The sequence below is a fragment of the Onychostoma macrolepis genome, chromosome 16 (genome assembly GCF_012432095.1).
Source record: "Onychostoma macrolepis isolate SWU-2019 chromosome 16, ASM1243209v1, whole genome shotgun sequence".
NCBI classification, from domain to species: Eukaryota; Metazoa; Chordata; class Actinopteri; order Cypriniformes; family Cyprinidae; genus Onychostoma; species Onychostoma macrolepis.
The window spans coordinates 30,058,786-30,080,572 of NC_081170.1; the positions used below are offsets into that span (position 1 = coordinate 30,058,786).

The following is a 21,787-nucleotide window of genomic DNA, read 5'->3' on the forward strand; positions in this document are numbered from 1 at the left end:
TTATCTGTGTGTGTGCTGAATTGACTGCCTGCTGTGACTGACACTGAGTGACAATGGCACCTGGTACACAACAAAAAGATCTGCTCCCTACCCCCAAACACACACACACACACACAAAGAATCTCTCTAATAGCTGTCTGTCTCTCATGCTCCTTTTCCACCAATGTTCTGCTACTTCTGATGTTGGTGCATCAGTTGTATTCCTGGTGTGCATTTGGATAAAATGGTCTGCTAAATGAGTAAATGTACATTTGTGATCCTCTCTCAGAACTGGCATATGTTTCCAATGACTTTTGAGCAAAAAAAAAATGACATAACTGAACCATATAGCAACATAACCTACTCGCAGGCAAACTTTAATAAGACTGTGGGAAGTTATTTAAATATCTAGTAAATAAAAATCATAGAAGTCCTTTGTGAAAAAGAAGTACACTTTGGCATACTTTTGAAAGAGTGTTTATTACAGAAATAATGTACTTTAAAAGAATTATGCTTAAGTGGGAACTAAACGTACTGTGTTTTCGGACACTTGCATGTTATTTTAAATTAACTGAATATTTATTATAGTTTGATTTTATATTAAATGCAATTAGAGTGTTTTTAGTTGGACTCAATTGCAAATGAATCATTACAGATTTGCAATTACAAATATATTTAAATACAGTTTAGATGTATAGCAGTTTCAAACGGCTATTACATTAGATACATTTTTAGTTTACCATACTGTTAATGCTTGTCAGCACATTCAACAGTACACTTTTAGCATATTTCAGCAGCAGAATTAACAAATGATATATAAAGATGTACTGAAGTCCTACTTAAATGGCTCAAAAAACACTTTTGAGTTCAACTAATTGTAACTTAATATAAATTTAAACTACAATATGTTTTCATTTAAATAACATGCAATTAACTGTCTGAAAACACATTACATTCAGTGTGGACTTTAGTGTATTAAGAATATCAAGTATATTATTTCCATAATAAGTGCTCTTTTTTTAAAAGTATGCTAACATGTACTTCTTTTTCACAAGGGACTACTACTATTACATAATTTGCAATCAGTGCCAATCCTATTTGGCACCCTTTTTGCCTTTAGCATTGATAAGCTAATAATGTGATATTGTAATATGCATTAAAAAATATGTACTACACAAAAATATTCAATATCGGATGGATTCTTATTAGATGTGTTCCAGAGCACTATGATTTGTCTCATCTGTGAACAATCCATGTGATTCTTATCTCAGACAGTAGTATGATGCTACCTTCTCATGAGGATCATGCCTATAATGCTTAAAATTGCCATCTAGGCAAAACTCACTAGGTATTGCAACAAAGTGTATATCATGATATCTATTCTTATATTCTATATATTTTTACAGAAAGTGTCTGTTTCTTTTTTATCAGATTCATCTAAAGAATCGTCCAGAGAGAAGAAGGAGAAAGACTCTGGTAAAGAAAAGGAGTCTAAGGTGTCGTCAAAAGATTCTAAAAAAGAGTCGTCAAAGGAATCCTCGAAAGAATCCAAAAGAGAGTCTACAAAAGAGTCAAAGGAACCCACAAAGGACAAGGAGTCAACCAGAGAGAAAGAGTCATCAAAGGAGTCTGGGAAGGAGAAGACAAAGGTGTCCAGGAAGTCCTCAGTGAAGGTCAAAGAGAAGAAGTCAGAGGCAGGAGACGGTTGAAAACACTGGCAGCTGCTGCACTGATCAAATTCTTTGGCTTTTTATTGGTCGGTGTTAATACCTCATCCTGATGTTTTTGCTGTAATTCTAGAGTTGATAGCATAGTGGCAAAAAATCAAAAAGTGCATGTTTTCACTCTCTTTGAGGGCAAGTGGACATGTAGGAGGGGTTTATATTTAAACTCAGCTGTCTGCCACTGCAGCATGTAGTCTGTGTGTCCATCATCTCCTATTGCTCAGAAAGCCACCTCCGCAGCTGGCGTGACGTCTGATCACGGGCACCACGCTCCGCTGAGACGGCCAAGAATAACCACACCACCTTATCTCTGCTGTCTGTTTGTGTGAGCTTTTTAAATTCCAATCCAATTTCTGAATTTGAATTGAGGTAGCAAACAGGATGCAGAACCGGAATTCAAACTAAAATAGAATGAAATTCATATGGAAGTGTAGTTTTTAATTATTCATTTTATTTCTCAGGGTGAAAGACCCATACGCATGTTATCAAATCAACTCTCGAATTAAAAATGTTTTCTTTTTTAATTCTTAAATTCTGAATTTTGCACAACACTCTTGTGGGTGTTTGTCTCCCTTTCTTCATGATGTGAAGACATGCAGTTTCTTATAAACACACACACACACACACAAACTTTATATACCTATATAGAGAGTCCGAGGCCATAGCAGTGGATAATCATGTACAGACTATTTTTATAGTTTTCAGATATATGTGGTCTTAGAAAAAGCAGTATTTGTTGATCGTTTTGTCTCGTTTATGTTCCTTATCTGTAGAAAATTGTTTGCGTATGTCAATAATCTACCTTTACATTGTAAGAGTCATCAGAAACATTCATAATACAAAAATATCACATCATGTTACATTTTATATTAAGATTTTTATTCGTAGTACCTTTATTATTATTATTATTATTATGTTCCGTGTTCCAGTTGTTGAACCAATATTACATTCATACTAATAGATTTTAATGTGATCTTTTGGTATCAGCTGTGTATTTTGAGAAAACATTTCCCTTTAAACCTGAAACGTTAGAGAGATCAACCTCTCTCTGTAAATCAATTACACTGTCAAATGAGGCAATAAAAATGTCACTCAATAATAAAACTTACAAATATTAAAATGTACAAATGCTCCAGTGAGATGGTAAACTCTTTTGGGAGTGTGGGTCTGTGTGGACCAAGATTAGATGTTTAATGGAGTTTTTCGTGGTTTTACATGCATTGTTTCTGTATTATGTTGCCTCATTTTGGCAACTTGATAGGGCCATTTGTCTAGATAATAATGTCTCCCCTTCGTACAAAATCATCAACTCCTTACAGTGCTGATCTGTGCGGCTATTAGTGGGAAGAAATGAGTCATATATCCCACATCTATACATAGTCAGTGTAAATCATACTACAGACTAGACCAGTGATTTCCAACTGGGGGTACTTTGAACGATTTCAGTTTATAACTTTAAAAACGGAATATTTCTTAGTTGTCTTTATAGTATGAATGATGAATGATAACCAATTAAGGGGCTTCACATTGACTGTCATCTGAAAAGGAATGCAGTCAAATTGCAATGGCAACAATACTACATTCATGCAACACACATTCGTACTATACAGAACATACTTTTTTGATGTTTGCGTAGTAAGCAATTTTGAGAGAGTATGCAATTTTAGATGTTTTTCCACAGCTTTACCCAGCTTGCAAAAATCACAAAGCCCCACCCCTAAGCATAGCCCCTAGTGGGTTAAAGCAAATCGGGGAAAGTGGTTGGAAAATGGCCACCGATAGGGAAATTTCCACACAGTTCGTAAAGACTGTATACGCATGCTGATGGTGAAATTTTCATCGCGCACTGTGTGCATAAAAATTGAACTATATTTTGGGCTAAACTAGTAACTTGTCCTCTAATGCCATTTAACCCATGTAAGTATCCATTTTAAGACATGTGATTTGAGACATGCAATTAACTATTCGAACTTGAATAAAAGAGAGGCTGTTGAGTGTTAAGACAAATTTAAAGACAGTTGTATAGTTGGTTGGTTTTTCGGCTAATTATATAGAATTATATCTTTCACACCAACACAAATGTTGAACACAAAAATTCTGTGCAAATTTGTCTCTTTATTCATACCAATGCATAAACAGCAGATGGGCTGAATGAAAATGCTGGTTTAATCTCTGACTGTAGGTGGCGCTTAGAAAAAAGCAGAAAACCCCTGGTTTTATGTAACAGCAGTGTCTACGGGCACATGACTTAAAAGCACAAATCTTATTGGTTGACCAGTGAAGTGGAAAAAAGTTTGGAACACATTGGAAATATTTATCTCACTGAACATTCGTCTTGCTGTGAACTGGCCTATACATCTAAATTATGTTTTCATTTGACTCTGAATACAGACAATGGTGGTTTTGTCATTTCAATAGATGTACATACACAGTCTGAAGATAACTGCACCAAAAACAATTGACTGCAGTTGCAAACTCTGTCAAGATAATTCCTTCTCTACAAATAGCTTTAATGGAAGTAGCAGTAGATGTTTTCTGAAACCGATTATCAAAAATGAAAACGAAGAAGAAGAAGAAACAAAAGACGTTGGGTGGGGAATTGATTCTATTCATTGTTTGTTGATTGGATGGAGTGGGGCAGGATTTAAGTGAACTAAATAATTGGGGAAATCTGACATACGTCATCAGAGAGAAGTCATTTCACTAGAGAATTGAGTAATTACATTGAAAATCGTTCTCAATAACTAAGATCAACAAGTGTATGGCAGAGGTACAGCAAAACATGATTGGTGGATTGTCTTATCACAACACACTGCAGATCAAATGCCTCACCTTTCACAATATATCTTTGCAAACTTAAAAAAATAGTACCATCGGCTTCTTACACCATATGCCAGCATCATCTTTGTCCTATCAAGTGACTGTGGATGGTTTATGCTCACTGTTAATAATTAAACCAATTAAAAGTCATTATTATAATTGGATCTAAATAAGAAGATTTGTCAAACCCACTATAATTGCTTGGGCTTGGCAAAAGGGATTGTCACCAAGGTGAGTTGAATTTCCAAGACACTAGACACCAGGCCGCGAGATCTCCAGTAAAAGTACTCTTTGGCGCTATCTAGTGACTAATATTAAAGATTCTCTGAGAGCCCTGTCTTGGTGTTCAGAGGCACGTCTACCTTTAGAAGCAATTAGTCTCAGGATACATCATTCTTCAAATGTAAGTAGACTAGGTCTGCTTCAGCTTCATATATTTAGGCATTAATCTGACCTTTTTAAATGAAGTGCAGATGGAACAATCCTTTGTGCGAGCAGATACTTTGGGTTTCTGAAGACAGTTAGCACCTACACTTTGGATTATGGTCAATGAATGAAGTCATTGTTATTCTAAGATTGAGAATTACACGCAAAAGGCATGTTCCTATCCCGTGCCTATATAATAGGCTGACATTCTTGTTTGGTGAGAAGGTTACACGAGTGTGCCCATGCTGAATGCTGATATGTTGAGGTACAGATAGGGGCGGATCTCACTAGACCTCAGCATACAGCAGATCTGCGGGTTTATAAACCCACACATGCGTTTAAATAGAGAGGGGCAGATATCCGCGTGGACTGGAGGACGGACCAATACCGCGGGAATGTTTAACTGCAGCTCTGGAGCTGGAGGAGTATCGGCGTCGCCAGAAATGACCAGCAGTGCGCATCCGTGCGTCTGTCAGAGAGGAACCGCCGGAGACCAAACGAGCGCGCTCTGACCAAAGACTGGATATCTCGGTTTGGATCATGGCAATGTCATCTCTCCACGCGCTTGTCTCCAGAAGACCTCTGGATCTTATCTCTGTTTTAAACTCTTTGTGGAGTTTGTGACCTGCAAACCTGGATCTTCGGAAAGTTGCCTCGCTGTTGACGTGTTTTTTGGACCGTTTTTATCACAATGTTGAGCTGATTGGGCATCGCGCGCGTTCGCCGAAGGTTGCGGGATCGACTCCCTCATGACACCAATGTCCCCCTCTCTCTGGATCTTAACGAAAACCATTTCTACAGGCTTGGGATACTCTATTTATTCATTTTTTCTCTTTCCCCCCTTGCGTCTGGAGTGAATTTAGGATGCTGTGTCTGTCTCCTCCAGTAACCTACAACCTGTTATTCTGGTTTTTAATTCTCCAAACGCCACATTTATCTGCACCTTTAATTACCGGTAAGAATCATAAATAAACTTCCGCAAGAAATGTAATAATATAAACATAAATCATCAAATATTAGACATAAAATTACTTTCATTAAGATGTATATTCGAAATCTGAGGAATATATGTTGTGTTGTTTTGTCATGGTGGTCGTGTATATTGGTTTTGATATTTTTATCGTTTCAAAACTGCAAGATTGAAAATGTCGAAACGCTTTAATTGCAATTTTTACATGACTTTGAATTTGAGTTAGTAGTAGCCATTTATTTCAGACTTGAAAATGAATAATAAAAGTTTGATGAAAAGATTTGAGCTGTGTGTATAAATGATTACTTTACAGTGTCCGTTGCATTAGTCATGTAATTGTTAATGTGCACAGTAAACGCAAAGGTATAAAGCAAAAATAAAACAACTGCCAGTAAGTATGCAGCTCGTTAGTTTAACTAGTATTACTCGGTAATCACTTAAATACAGAGCAACACTGTAAAATAAAGTGTGGCCTACATTCCGGTACGTTTTGTAAACTCTACTTAAACTAAACATGAGCAGTTTGGGTTCACTCATTTTTAAGTGATTTAGTTATTTGCAGGCTTTGTTTGTATGGTTAAATAAAATGTTTAGAGGAAATATCTTGTGTAAATGTTCATTTTATTCATATTTTTTCATTCAGGTACGGAGGCTAGCTGTGAGAACGAGGGAGAAGTGTTACACATCCCCAACATCACAGACAATCCCTGCATCTCCTGCGTCTGTCTGGTGAGAAAACACAAACCCTTAGAACTACCTGTGCGGGAATTCAGTATGAAATATGGTTAAATATTAGTAGTGCAGTTTGCAGATTCGCATGACTACTTTTAACAGGCATTTCTGTTGTGAGGCAGCAGTGAGGAGTCGTGGCTGGGCAAACTAGATTTTCCTGAGCTTTCAGGATAGCAGCTTGAGCACAAGAGTCATACAGAATAGAATGACTATACAAGAGATACAGATATTTAATAAGTATTATAGGCTACAAGAGATAGTTACATTTTAGGGAACTTCTGTCACCGTAGATAAATAATATATAGAATACAGTCTTCGATATAACAACAACAACAAAAATATAGACTACTCTCAGTACTGCTTAATAATTTACATATTGTTCATAGGGGAATTTACTCTGTGCTTAAATTCTCAGTGCTGAGAACTGTAAATGTTGCATATATCCAACGTAATAAATTTAGATGGTAAAACATTAGTGATAAATTGGAATTACTGTAACTACTTTAATCCACATCTGTCTCTGTCCTGATCACAAAAATCAGCATTGGTCTATGTTATGCGTCTGCTACCCTTTATAAAGAGAATGATATGAGAGAACAGTATGAGAGTCAAACAATGTGCCTTTCACAAGGTTAGTGCGTGAGAGCCGATACGATGGGTTGATGAATGTCTCGTATTGATTTTGTAGCATGTTAGTTGATGAATAGAGATCAATACAGGAAGTTTTATCTCTGAAAGATGATGCTGCTCTTCATGTACATGCATTTGTCTGCTGTTGATGGGCATGTCACGAACCAAACGTGATTGAATTAAGCTGATCTATCAAGAAAGCAGATCACATCCCGTACTGAATTTCATGGCTTTATCCTTGTCACATTGTCAGCAAGTAAAATGATTGTGCACAGTACTGAATGATAAAGGATTGTCCTTTAAATGTTTCTGTTTATCAATAGAATCAGAAAGCAGACTGTAAGCAGGAGAAGTGTTCGCCGCTGGCAGAGGACTGTGCGCTGGTGGTCAAACAGACAGGAGCCTGCTGTGAAAGATGCAAAGGTCAGTTCAAACCTCATGAAGAACTGAGAAATAACTCAAAATAATGTTATCTGGTTATTATTAATTATGTGTGGACTAACAAACTTCTTTGGTTCTTTAATCATAATGTATAGTTTTGCTATGTTTAACATCGCTGCCACCTTATGGTTGAGAGACGCCATTACTCTTTACAGCTGAGATCTTGATTTTCCCTCTTTCTCAGACGTTTAATTTGAATGGGTTTCCTTAGAATATCTGACATTCTTCTAATCAATATAATAAACTTATAATCAGTTATAAATCAATCAATAATCTGCAGATGATGTTCAGCCTATTTTTAATATAAGAGGCAGTTAACAATGGTGGCTCAGATTTTCTGGTTACACTGTAAAAACATTTTTTTTTTTCCAAAATTGTAAATAAAACAGATTATTGGAGTACATTTTACAAGGAAATACTATTATACTACAGTCTTTCTACTTCAAAATATCATATTTATTTAAATATGCTACTTGCTGTTCCTTTGTAATTGCTTTCTGAGTGAAAATTGTTTAAAAGTAAATCCTACACCATTTGTTTCAGCATACATGGCTTGAAATCATATTACCTGAGCATTTCTTCTCTCTGCAGGTTGTCAGCTAAAAGGGACGTCCTACAACAGTTCCCATCACTGGATCAGCCCTGTGAAACCCTGTGTCACATACAGCTGTCAGGTGGGTCAACACTGGCTGCGTCTTGGGAATGGCTGGATGGATTTACTTTGTTAAAGTTAACTAGTCTAATAGTAGGATAAATAGAGTGGGGGAAAAACAGGGCTGGACAAATGAATGAGTAATTTAGCAAGCTGACTGCTTTAATAAACTACTGGTTTAAATGAGAATGTTTGGGGAAAATAACAGTAATTATAATGTAGATGAAATAGTACTTGAGTACCTCCTACCTCACCTCAAAAACAATACGTGCATTTTCATATTTAAGTTATAACAAGAAACCACCTACCAATATAAATCTGAAAGTAAACATAGAAGGGGATTGTAAAGTTCATTATTTTCTTTTTTTCTTTGGACAGGAAGGTGTCATCACTGAAGCAGAAATGAGGTGTGTCATTCACTGTAAGAATCCCAAAAACCACCCAAAGAAATGCTGCCCAACTTGCCCAGGTCAGTCAATGTTATTATGTGTGTGCTTATGTCTGTTCATTTCTTATACAGTGCTTTTCCCTTTAAAAATATAAGAGAGAAAGGGAATCTTTACCAATTTAAAAACAAATCTACACTGAACAAAATTATAAACGCAACACTTTTGTTTTTGCCCCCATTTTTCATGAGCTGAACTCAAAGATCTAAGACTTTTTCTATGCACACAAAAGGCCTATTTCTCTCAAATATTGTTCACAAATCTGTGTTAGTGAGCACTTCTCCTTTCTTGAGATACTCCATCCACCTCACAGGTGTGGCATATCAAGATGCTGATTAGACAGCATGATTATACTGTATTGGGGGGTGCAACACATCTCCTTCGCATAGAGTTGATCAGGTTGTTGATTGTGGCCTGTGGAGTGTTGGTCCACTCCTCTTCAATGGCTGTGTGAAGTTGCTGGATATTGGCAGGAACTGGAACACGCTGTCGTATACGCCGATCCAGAGCATCCCAAACATGCTCAATGGGTGACATGTCTGGTGAGAATGCTGGCCATGCAAGAACTGGGATGCTTTCAGCTTCCAGGAATTGTGTACAGATCCTTGCCAACATGGGGCCGGTGCATTATCATGCTGCAACATCAGGTGATGGTCGTGGATGAATGGCACAACAATGGGCCTCAGGATCTCGTCACGGTATCCCTGTGCATTCAAAATGCCATCAATAAAATGCACCTGTGTTCGTTGTTCATAACATACACCTGCCCATACCATAACCCCACCGCCACCATGGGCCACTTGATCCACAACGTTGACATCAGCAAACTGCTCACCCATCTGTCTGCTATCTGCCCTGTACAGTGAAAACCGGAATTCATCCATGAAGAGAACTAATTCCTGCAGTCCGAATGCCAATTGCACGCTCCCTCAAAACTTGCGACATCTGTGGCATTGTGCTGTGTGATAAAACTGCACATTTTAGAGTGCCCTTTTATTGTGACCAGCCTGAGGCACACCTGTGCAATAATCATGCTGTCTAATCAGCATCTTGATATGCCACACCTGTGAGGTGGATGGAGTATCTCGGCAAAGGAGAAGTGCTCACTAACACAGATTTAGACAGATTTGTGAACAATATTTGAGAGAAATAGGCCTTTTGTGTACATAGAAAAAGTCTTAGATCTTTGAGTTCAGCTTGTGAAAAATGGGGTGAAAACAAAAGTGTTGCGTTCATAATTTTGATCAGTATATTTAATCAGACTATTATAAACAGAATTCTATATATTGATGTGCACAACATTTCCTCAATAACTACACTTCATTAAAATACCGGCAAAACTTGTTTGTCTAGGTGCATGTGAATATCCTAGTGCTTATTCATATTTTGGATGTTCACAGGGTGTATTTTCGAGGGAAATTTATATAAAGAAGACGAAGAGTTTCATCCTGAAGGGAATCCCTGTATTAAATGCATCTGCACTGTGAGTTTATCTGCTAAACCTTACCAGCGTTACAAGTCACAACAAAAATTTCAAATCATTATACATATGGTGATTATTTCTAAAGTGGACACCCAACTTAAAAAATCAAACTGACCATCTATATCTACATCTATATCTAACCATGTCATGTCAAAAAAGTCAGCCAGCTATTTATTATCGTGTTAATTATTGTTCCTTTAGTCTCATCAGAAGAAGGCCACTTCTTACCCCTAACAATATGCTTACTCTTCATTTTCTTATATACATATATAATATACATATTCATATCTCACATACATTCTCATATACATATTCTTCCTTGAACAAAACTGAAAAAAGATTAACAAGACTTTTGTCTCAAAATATATTGAGTAATTTTGCTACGTAATATGTAATTTGCTTCATATAACATTTTAAAAACATTGAATATTAGATCGAATTAGTGCAGAATTAACTTTTATTAGATTACCAGGGAAGAAAATCAAATGTGCTTTTAGTCCCATAGTAGCCTAATACATGATATTTCATTTCAAATATAAACATTTGTTTTCTACCTCTACAGTATATCAGTGTCACACAGTAGCACATATAGTTCAGTGAAATAACACAAAGATAAATGAGAGATAACTCTTTTTTTTTCTTTTTTTTTATCATGTGTTTTATTATGTTATCATGTTTTTATTGTGTTGGTTAGCTGTGTTTTTGTTTTTGTTATTTTTACTTAATCAAAATAACCCAACTGCAGTTTGATTGAGATTAATTGGAATGCACAATGAAAAAACATGATTTTTAAAAATTGTTAAAAATGGAGTTATCTGTTTTTGCAAATGAACTCTTCATATGTTTTGATATGCTTTGTATAATCATGTGTGTGTTTTTCAGGGAGGGCAAAGCATGTGTCATAAAGTGGTGTGTCCTGTTCTGTCCTGCCCATCACATCTCACCCACACTCCACCTGGCCAATGCTGTCCTAGATGCCGTGGTAAGTTATTTTCTTCTCAATGTTTTGGGGTAAAAAAATAAAATAAAAAATCAAGACACCTAAAGACACTTAGATTTTTTGTACAAACTTTTCACAATGACAAATACCATACATACTGACTATATACTGTATTAGAAAGCTTCCAGATCACTTCTAATATTTGGTTTTCATGTTGCCACTGCTTACATCAAATTCCACAAAATATTTTAAAGAGATTTAAATTTGAAGACTGAACAGGCCACTGAAGAACATTTTACGACTGATGCTTTAACCAAGCTTAATTAGATTTAGATGTATACTTTGAGATAATCATTCCGATGGTCATCAAACTTCAGTCTATTCACCAAAATACTTTAAAAAAAATTCCATGATGTCTTTCATACAGTCAAGATTTCCTCTTCCTGCATCAGCAAAGCACCCCTAGAACAAGATGTTTGACCATAGGGATAGTGATCTTCTGCTCTTAAGGCCTAGCCTTTTTTGCACCAGACATACTGCTGATCTATGAAGTTCTGGTCTATAAAACGTTCTTCTGGAACTCTACAGGTCTATCCAAATTCATTTTAGTATATTCAAGCCTTTTATGTTCTTCTTGATCAAGAGTGATGTTCCACTATGAACCCATGCTTGTTTAGTGTTCTTCTTATACTCTGCATTGAAATGTTTTTCCTCCTTTCATCGGGTCATCTTGCAAGTCTTTGGCAGTAAATTGAGGGGTTTTCTCAGTTGCTCTGATCAAACATTTTCCCCTTGATTATACTGTGTTTTTCCTTCATTGGCCTCAAAAGTTTTCTGGTACAACACATTTTAAACACATGAGTAATGCTGCTAGCTGTGTCTCTAGGAACGTCTAGTGACCTCTTGTAGCCATAAACTATTTATAACATAAAACTATTTCTTCTCTATAGCTTTTTGAACCATATTTGCTACTCAAATTTATGTATTGTATGTATGTAACAGCTTAAGCTAATTAAGATTTGTTAATGGAGTTTCCAGGGGCTCAAGTGTAATTAAATCACAATTTTGCACCCTACCATACAAATAAGAGACTTAAAAACAGCAGTGCTGAATAGGGGTTGAATAATTATGACAGCTGTATTACAAAAAAAAAAAAAAAATGTTATAATATGTTGACATTATCACTTCCATCAAACTGTTGTCGAAGTGTTTTTTTTTATTTGTTTTTTTTTTTAAATTCTGGATGTTCAGAAAAGCTGACGTTTGTATAGTCTCTGGGGGGTTGAATAATTTTGATTGCACTTGAATCTAGTATGCGTTCATGAAAATGTAAAATGACAGGGTCTTATTTGTCTTCTCTAGGTCAGAGGAGGGTGTTTGACTTGTCACCTGGCAGCTGTCTGTTCCACAGTGAGGTTTATGAGAACGGTACATCCATTAGCCATGACAACTGCACCACCTGCACATGTGTGGACTCTACGGTGCTGTGCAGGAAGAAATGCTCACCGCCTGGCAGCTGTCATGGCAGTGCATGCTGTGAAGAGTGCCAGTCTCACCTGAAGATGGAAGATGTGAAGTACTGCAGGGTGAAGAGCAAAATCTATAGGGTGAGGCATCCAAGAACAGGGACAAACAAACACATGTGGACAGCTAGCTGAAAAATGTATGCGTATACAGTGGGTACGGAAAGTTTTCAGACCCCCTTAAATTTTTCACTCTTTGTTATATTGCAGCCATTTGCTAAAATCATTTAAGTTCATTTTTTTTCATCATTAATGTACACACAGCACCCCATATTGACAGAAAAACACAGAATTGTTGACATTTTTGCAGATTTATTAAAAAAGAAAAAGGAAATATCACATGGTCCTAAGTATTCAGACCCTTTGCTCAGTATTTAGTAGAAGCACCCTTTTGATCTAATACAGCCATGAGTCTTTTTGGGAAAGATGCAACAAGTTTTTCACACCTGGATTTGGGGATCCTCTGCCATTCCTCCTTGCAGATCCTCTCCAGTTCTGTCAGGTTGGATGGTAAAGCGTTGGTGGACAGCCATTTTAGGTCTCTCCAGAGATGCTCAATTGGGTTTAAGTCAGGGCTCTGGCTGGGCCATTCAAGAACAGTCACGGAGTTGTTGTGAAGCCACTCCTTCGTTATTTTAGCTGTGTGCTTAGGGTCATTGTCTTGTTGGAAGGTAAACCTTCGCCCAGTCTGAGGTCCTGAGCACTCTGGAGAAGGTTTTCGCCCAGGATATCTCTGTACTTGGCCGCATTCATCTTTCCCTCGATTGCAACCAGTCGTCCTGTCCCTGCAGCTGAAAACACCCCACAGCATGATGCTGCCACCACCATGCTTCACTGTTGGGACTGTATTGGACAGGTGATGAGCAGTGCCTGGTTTTCTCCACACATACCGCTTAGAATTAAGGCCAAAGTTCTATCTTGGTCTCATCAGACCAGAGAATCTTATTCAGGTGTTTTTAGCAAACTCCATGCGGGCTTTCATGTGTCTTGCACTGAGGAGAGGCTTCCGTCGGGCCACTCTGCCATAAAGCCCCGACTGGTGGAGGGCTGCAGTGATGGTTGACTTTCTACAACTTTCTCCCATCTCCCAACTGCATCTCTGGAGCTCAGCCACAGTGATCTTTGGGTTCTTCTTTACCTCTCTCACCAAGGCTCTTCTCCCCCGATAGCTCAGTTTGGCCGGACGGCCAGCTCTAGGAAGGGTTCTGGTCGTCCCAAACGTCTTCCATTTAAGGATTATGGAGGCCACTGTGCTCTTAGGAACCTTAAGTGCAGCAGAAATTTTTTTGTAACCTTGGCCAGATCTGTGCCTTGCCATTCTGTCTCTGAGCTCTTTTTTTTTTTTAATAAATCTGCAAAAATGTCAACAATTCTGTGTTTTTCTGTCAATATGGGGTGCTGTGTGTACATTAATGAGGAAAAAAATGAACTTAAATGATTTTAGCAAATGGCTGCAATATAACAAAGAGTGAAAAATTTAAGGGAGTCTGAATACTTTCCGTACCCACTGTATATCAGAGGAGAATGAGTGTATAACTTTGTCTCTTCCTGGTTTAGGATGGTGACAGATGGTCGTCTACTAACTGTTCTCTGTGCACCTGTGTTAAGGGCAATATTGAATGTCAGCCCAAGATTTGTGTTCCTATTTCCAGCTGTCCCTCGGTAAGTTTTGTTTTACAAAGCACATAAAAACACCTAACCAGAGTTTTATGTGAAGTCGCCAGTACTTTATAGTCATACGTTATACTTTATAGAGTGTAGATGGTGTTTCCACCGTCAAAAGGTGAATGTGAAGTTTCAGAAAAAAGACTGGTGGTTTGAAAGTCAGCTTGAAAGCAAAAGACTGATGATGTTACATTACAATATTACATTACAATAAGTGAGTCTTGACTAACTGAAGAGAACATTTACCTAACATTTTGTAATGTAACTTCAAGTTTCCATTTTCAAACAAAATAGCTTGGAAAAATGCGCTCGTGTGTGTGTGTGGTATGATTGCTTGTGTGCGGGTGTGTCTGTTTATGCCTGTATGGGTGTTCCTGATATGAGTCTTGTGAACAAATACTGTCACAAAGACTGCTCCCCAGCTGGGCATTTTCATCTGGCCAAAAACTCTTCGGTGGACACAAGGCCTAAATATTTTGTTTCTAGTTACACCCAGCAGTGCCTAACAAACCTGTTTGATTTTCTGTCTCCTACTGTATGTAAGTCTGTCACTATACAACGTTTTTCGTTCGTTTTTCAGAACAAGATACTGAATCGAACTGGATGCTGTCCTGTTTGCACTGATAGTAAGTTGACTTCCTCACATGATGTTCCAGCTGTGAATTTGAACAGAATAAAACTAGTTTTGAAGAAGAGGGATTTTATGAAATGACAAGCTTTTCGGTCAGATCATCACATACTCCACAATGTAACTTTTAAGTATAAATGAAAAGTTCCATGTGTGCCATCAGTTTGCATACAAATATGCATTCTTTATTTGAAATGCAAAGTCATTATTTCACTACAAATATCCTCTCTATTGCTCTTTTCGTAACTCCAGAGCCAGGTGTGTGTACCGTATTTGGAGACCCTCACTATAACACTTTTGACGGCCGCACCTTTAACTTCCAGGGCACGTGTAAATACGTGCTCACTAAGGACTGCTCTCCAGCGGCCAGTTTCACAGTGCTTGTGAAGAACGATGCGCGTCGCACACGCTCCTTCTCATGGACCAAATCAGTAGAGCTGCACACATCAGGCCTGAGCATCAGCCTTCACCAACACCTGACCGTCCGTCAAAACGGCACACGCATCGCTCTTCCCTTCCATAGCACAGGGGTCCACATTGACCTGGATGGATACCTGCTCAAACTCACCACCATCGCAGGTAAGGCCAGCACTTGCTATGGGATTTTGATTTTCTATCATAGGTTCTTTCACATAGCTTTTGGAGAATCAGAGGGTTTCGATTGTGGCGAAGTCTCTGCAAGTGGGCGTTAACATCTCCAGTGACTTCATTCTCAGTGAGTTCTTTTTCTCACTGAAGATATGCACGAACAAATACTTTACACAGAAAGCCCTGAAAGGATCAATAAAAAAAATAAAAAAATTACACAAATTGACTTTATGAAATAGTAGCAGTCCTTCACTCTTCTACAAATCTTCTTTTGAGTATAACAGACCTCTGACAGAAGAAGTTCTATTGTGAAATATTATTACTATTTAAAAGAACAGTTTTTTTCTTGAAATTTAATTTAGTCCTGGGATGGAAACACTGAATTTTCAGCATCATTACTCCAGTTTCTCACACGATCCTTCAGAAACCATTCTAACATGCTGATTTGGTGCTCAAGAAACATTTCTTATTATTATCAATGTTGGGAACAGTTTTTGTCGCTTAATATTTTTGTGGAAATTGTGATATACTACCATTCAAAAGTAAGATTTTAAAGGAAAGAAAGATTAATACTTTTAATCAGCAAGGACACTTAAAATGAATCAAAAGTGGCAGTAAAAAACATTTCAAATGTGACAAAAGATTTTCATTTCAAATAAATGCTTTTGAGCTTTTTATTCATCAAAGACTGTATGGCATTCTGACCAAAAATGATTTGTGTCAGCTACTGGGATGCCGCCTTAGGGTTGAATTAACTGAATATTAACTAAAGGTAATTCATCTGAAACATTCTGAGTAAGAAAATGGATTTTGCAGTGTAAGAATGAGCTAATGTAGTGCCTTGCACAATGCTGACCCTTGGACTGGCGACAGGATTGTGATTTGATTAAGTCTCCCATGTGTGTATGACATTTATCTGTAAGCAACCTTTGTGTTAGCAGTTCAAATCAATCATTCCAACTCGCACAGATAGTATAGGAGGGTTACAGTTTTCCGCACCTTTTTTTTCAAAAGAGCATGTTCGGCCTGTTTAAAACCATAATTCAATACAAATGACAATTACTTCCAAACTAGCTTCCAATTCAGCATGCTGGTTTAACTCAAGTCAAGTCACATTTATTTATATAGCGCTTTATACAATGCAGATTGTTTCGAAGCAACTTGACATTAATAAACGGGAAAATAAGTGTTCATGATGTAAACTACATCAATAATGAAACAAATGTATTTTTTGCACCTCCACAGAAGATAACAGAATCATTATTCAGCTCAATTTATTTCAGTGTTATTTCACTTCAGTTCAATAACTGTCAATGTTGCAACAGTTCTGGAAAGAAACAGTGTCAATATTCAGCTAAAGTCAGTTCAATAACTGTTGATTTTGCCAGGAAGATGTCATTATCCAGTACAATTTTGTTCTCACCTGAACAAAAGTGCAGTAAGTGCAGATAAATTGAACTCTTTTTAAGCACATTTTTGAATAGATAACAGAAAAATAGATACAATACAATAGATCTGTCCATAGAATGCTGTGAAGAACATGTCCATAGATTATTTTCAGGATCCAAATCGTAGGTCAAAATTTATTTGAAAATAGTATGTTAGAGGTCTTTATTCTGGTCACCGTTTCTTTTCATACTTTCTTAAAAACCTTTTTTGCCTTCACTGTAATGAATGAGTTTTTAAAAGAAGAAAGACTCCATGCAGTTTTAAATGAATTTGATTGCTAAATGACTTGATTCAAATGCTGTTTAAGATAGATTTAGATTGTGTCAGACTACAAGATATGTCATCTTCTCAAACACAGGCAAATGCAGCATGTTTCCTTTTCCTTAATCATCATCTTGGCTGTGTTATCAGGACTGGAGATCACTTGGGACGGGGACAGTCTGGTGGAGGTGGTCGCAGCACCACATCTGAAGGGGCAGCTCTGTGGGCTGTGTGGAAACTACAACGGTCAAAGACGGGACGACTCTCTAGGTGGAGACGGCCAGATTAAGTTTGACGTGGATGAATTTGCTGTATCTTGGCGTGTGGAGGACAATGAGGTGTGTCAGGCACCAAACCGCAGGCCCACGTCCTTCCTCTGTCCCGGCACAGTCAAAGTAAAGCTGCGTGCACACAGGACGTGCCAAAAACTCAAGTCCTGGGAGTTTCAGAAGTGCCATTCTGCTGTAGACTTTACCTCATTCTACAAGTGAGTTTCCCATTATGCAATCATCATTATCAAATAGATAAATAAAAGATCAGAGCTCAGATGAACATCAAACTTAATTAGAAATCATGGATTGTGCATGTGCCATTTTATTGTACTACTGCAGAATTAGCTTCAGGTCTTTTGCATTTTGATGCTGAATATTTAATACTAAAACGATAAACTAAATGTCTGTAGGGTAGAGAAGCATTAAACTGGTGCCAGTTCTTCAACATTCAACACTGACACTCATTCTATCTCTGTCTCTCCCCATGTCTTCCTCTTTAGGTCGTGTGTAACAGACATGTGTGAGTGTCCAGTGCATAAGAACTGTTACTGTGAGTCGTTTATAGCATACAGTCGAGCGTGTGAGAGAGAGGGCATTCGTGTGCACTGGAGACCGGAGCTCACCTGCATGAGTAAGTCAGACCTGATAAATTTATTGACAGCCGGAACTGAAACCCTCATTCATTGCATGGTGTTTTTGTTGTTGTTGTTTAATACAACAGAGATTAATTACCCATTTTTTTAGGATAGTGTTGATGTTAAAACATGTTTTGTCTCTGTTACATTTTAAATGTTTTGGGATTTCTTGTTAAGGGAAGTGGGGGAAAGGGAAGTGATATGTGGCCAAGTATGGTGACCCATACTCGGAATTAGTGCCCATTCATCGGATGCCCATTTTGCACAAGTTTGCATCAAGATTTCAAAAGCTTGTGGCTTGAAAGGGATTAAAGATAGAGATCTACTGTAAATTAGAAAAATGTTGGGCATGACCGAAAGTTTATGTGGGGTGTAAATATACTCATCTCATCTATGACCAAAAGGCAAATATTCCCCTTCAGAGTCAGAATTGGCGAATAACATTTGCAACACATCCTCAAGTACAACTTTTTATTAGTCATTTGGCGATTTTTCTCTCACAAATCTCACAATTTACTTGCACGCTATGAACTGAACTGCTTCCGAAACCAATGACACGATAGCTCACTTGCTCTGCTATTTCCTCGAACACTTTGAATAGGAACATGGCGTAATTTTGGTCTAGAATCGAAGTACTACATGTCTGCCATCTAGTGGTAGGGAATACAAATGAGATATTACACCATATTAGGAACTACAGTCTATTTTATTAAGTGTGACGTCTTGTCGCAATTTTGCAACTTTGGCGCTTAGAGGGTTAATGAAAAGTCTGTAACATACTTTGGTTAAAATTTCTCAATGGTAGTGTAAACAACACCCGTTTTACCTTGTCAAAAACAGCTCTGTTCACAGCGACCCGTTTCGGGGCATGTTTCTTTAAATGCTAATGAGCTCTGTTCACCCCGCCCCTCTCTTCGGTGGGGTGATGAGCCGTCCTGATTAGACTGTAAACTTCAGCCGCATTCGTTGTGGAACTTGCTAACTAGAACATTATTAGGAAAGGTGATTTGCAAAGATTCCTAAAAAACCTTATACTCACTTCTTCTGGAGGTGAAGCTGGATCACGAATGATTCACGCGAACATTGACGCATTTAGGTAGATCGGGAGGTGCATTCCCTTCAAAAACAAAAGTAATCCACTGCTCTTCAGCGGCTCAGGTAGTAAACGACGACTGCTATATTCATTATTGCATCCAACAACAAAATACCTCAATCGCTTAGGAGACGTTCTTGTTTACACCTGCTCCAGTGCCGAAACAATGGTGGATTGTTTACAGCTCACTCAGGGAGGGTCTATGTTGATACGCCAGTGTCAGTCAATAATCGTGGGAGGGGCCTTGGCCTGTGTGACATCACACAACCAAGAATCTGAGATCGGCTTGATTTAAGAAAGGGGTTATTATTTATGGGGATTTAAAAATAAAAAACACTAGGTGGATTTTTATTATTATAGGGTGGTTGTGTACGTACACTGCCAACACACATTTATGTTCAAACATGTACATGTAAAAGTGAATTTCGCATCCAATGACCCCTTTAAGAAGCCGTCTTAATTACATATGTGGCAAAAGCTGACATGAATGTGTCTTTTCTTCGTTCTTGACTAGTATTCATTTCACTTTTTTGCTATAGGCACACATTGCAAACATGGCGCAGTTTATGACACATGTGGACCTGGCTGCACTAAAACCTGCAATAACTGGAACGAAATCGGACCCTGTCAAAGGCCCTGTGTTGCTGGCTGCCACTGTCCGGCCAGCCTGGTCCTGTTTGAGGGCCACTGCATTAAACCTACATCCTGCCCCGGGCGATGACCCACAGGACTCGTATAAAAGCAGAGGGCTGCGAGAAATCCAAACACACAGAGGGAAAGAGAACTGGGCATGCAATTTTGCAAACAGGACTGTACAATACTCAGATACTGAGAGAGACACACACCCTCAGCAGGAAGACTCACCACTAGTTCCCTTTAGCTTCTCTGTGGGGACCCAGGATCTCACTGATCGCTGTATGTGGATTTCTCATAGGTGATGAAAACCAAATCCTAAGTGCCTTACTGAATGAGCTCAGAGTTACCAAATTCCTTATGCTTCAATCATAAAAAGGACCTGAGCTGGACATTATGTGTGGGGTATATGGCATACAATAGTATTATCCATTTATTGGGTCAGCCAGTATTTAATTCACAACTGCTTGACCGAAAGGGAAACTATTTATGTATTTGTTGTTTATTTTGTAAGTCGGGACTCAAATGTGACTGTTATAGCATTAAAGAGAAGTGTACTGTATTCGTCCAGCCAAGTGTTCATACACTGATGCGTGTATGTGTTATTATAAATGTATATTTTACTTGACCCATTAAGATACTATATATGACCAGTATAAAGCTTATATACTTTTAAAGAAAAACATGCTTATTTCTGAAAAAGTTGTCATCAGGAAATGCAGTGACGTTTGTGCATACAACTCAGGTTCAGCAATGTCGTGTGGTGATTCAGGACTGAGATATATAAATGACTTTGCAGCTATGGCAGAGGAGCTCATGAACAAAGCAAAAAAAGAAAAATAATCATATTATGTGACAATGTGGCAAGAATTTGGCTAGTTACATAAAACTCGACTTGTAGGGACTGTAAACTGATAAAACTTTTACATTACTAACCTGAGTGTTAAGTGTATAGAGTGTTCAAGTCCTGTAGTTCAGTCGTGATCATACAAGTGTTATTGTTTGAGCTTCATTAAATCTGACTAAACACACGGGCACAGCCCTAAAAGAAAACAACATTCTTTCCACAACTCTGAAAGACATCTGAGAGAAAGAGCGTTATCAATCAACGTAATGGAGTAGTTGACTCATGAACATTTTTTTCAACAAAGATTTTGTTAAATTTTATGTTTGTGTAGTTTTGGTTTGTGTATTGTTGATTCTGTAGCTGATTACCACCAGTTTTTACCTTTTTCAACAACTTTTGCCTTGACTAGCGCAACAACAAAAATATGAATATATTGCATCTTCCACTTATATTGGCACCCTTGATAAATATTACAGGTGCTAGTCGGGTCTTGGGATGAGAAAGTTTCAAAAACTATAATCAGACCTCATCTATAAGCATAACATGTTTGGGAAAATATCCAGAAATAGCCTTTGGTGTCATCAAACAAACTTATGTACCTGCAATTTGCCAGGCGTTAATGTAACTGGGTTCAGTAGGACTGGGTTTTATGGCCAGATGAGACCAAAATAAATATATATTTTTATGGAAACAAACCAATAGAGGTGGGTTTGGCATAAACAGAAAGACGTAGAAAAGTCCCTCATCTCTACTAAGTATTCTCTAGGATCTTTAATGCTTTGCTGCTAATTTTCTACAAATTGTTAGGATACATGGTATCATAAAATTCCAATAAATGCCAGCAGATATTAAATCAACATCTGACTGACTTGTCAATAAGATTAAAATGTGCTGTAGTTAGAGCTTCCAGCAGGATAGGCTGTCTATGCATACTGAGCCCTTTCTTCTGC

The 21,787-nt window shown here is 37.8% G+C and overlaps 2 protein-coding genes across 4 annotated transcripts in view; both read left to right on the forward strand.

Annotated features, from left to right (window-relative positions):
- The window catches only part of bbs9 (Bardet-Biedl syndrome 9), a 138,870-nt gene extending 135,864 nt beyond the window's left edge, over positions 1-3,006 (forward strand). The window contains exon 23 of one of the 2 annotated variants that reach the window (XM_058746547.1): positions 1,411-3,006. In XM_058746547.1, coding sequence (XP_058602530.1) covers positions 1,411-1,688 — 278 coding nt within the window. In that variant the 3' untranslated portion in view covers positions 1,689-3,006. The remainder of the gene's footprint in view (positions 1-1,410) is intronic. The other variant, XM_058746549.1, reaches the window with a different exon arrangement.
- A 1,758-nt stretch (positions 3,007-4,764) lies between these two features.
- bmper (BMP binding endothelial regulator) lies at positions 4,765-21,046 on the forward strand. Of its 2 annotated transcripts, XM_058747576.1 has the most exons (15): positions 4,765-4,926; positions 5,804-5,904; positions 6,563-6,648; positions 7,605-7,704; positions 8,314-8,396; positions 8,753-8,843; positions 10,221-10,303; positions 11,186-11,285; positions 12,606-12,850; positions 14,324-14,428; positions 15,012-15,057; positions 15,312-15,638; positions 17,508-17,844; positions 18,130-18,260; positions 19,897-21,046. In XM_058747576.1, the coding sequence occupies exons 2-15, from the start codon at positions 5,814-5,816 to the stop codon at positions 20,076-20,078; spliced, it is 2,007 nt and encodes a 668-aa protein (XP_058603559.1). In that variant the 5' UTR covers positions 4,765-4,926; positions 5,804-5,813; the 3' UTR covers positions 20,079-21,046. The 2 variants fall into 2 exon arrangements, with proteins under 2 accessions (XP_058603559.1, XP_058603558.1); XM_058747575.1 differs by lacking the exon at positions 4,765-4,926 and having other exon boundaries at positions 5,126-5,904.
- Positions 21,047-21,787: the final 741 nt, after the last annotated feature.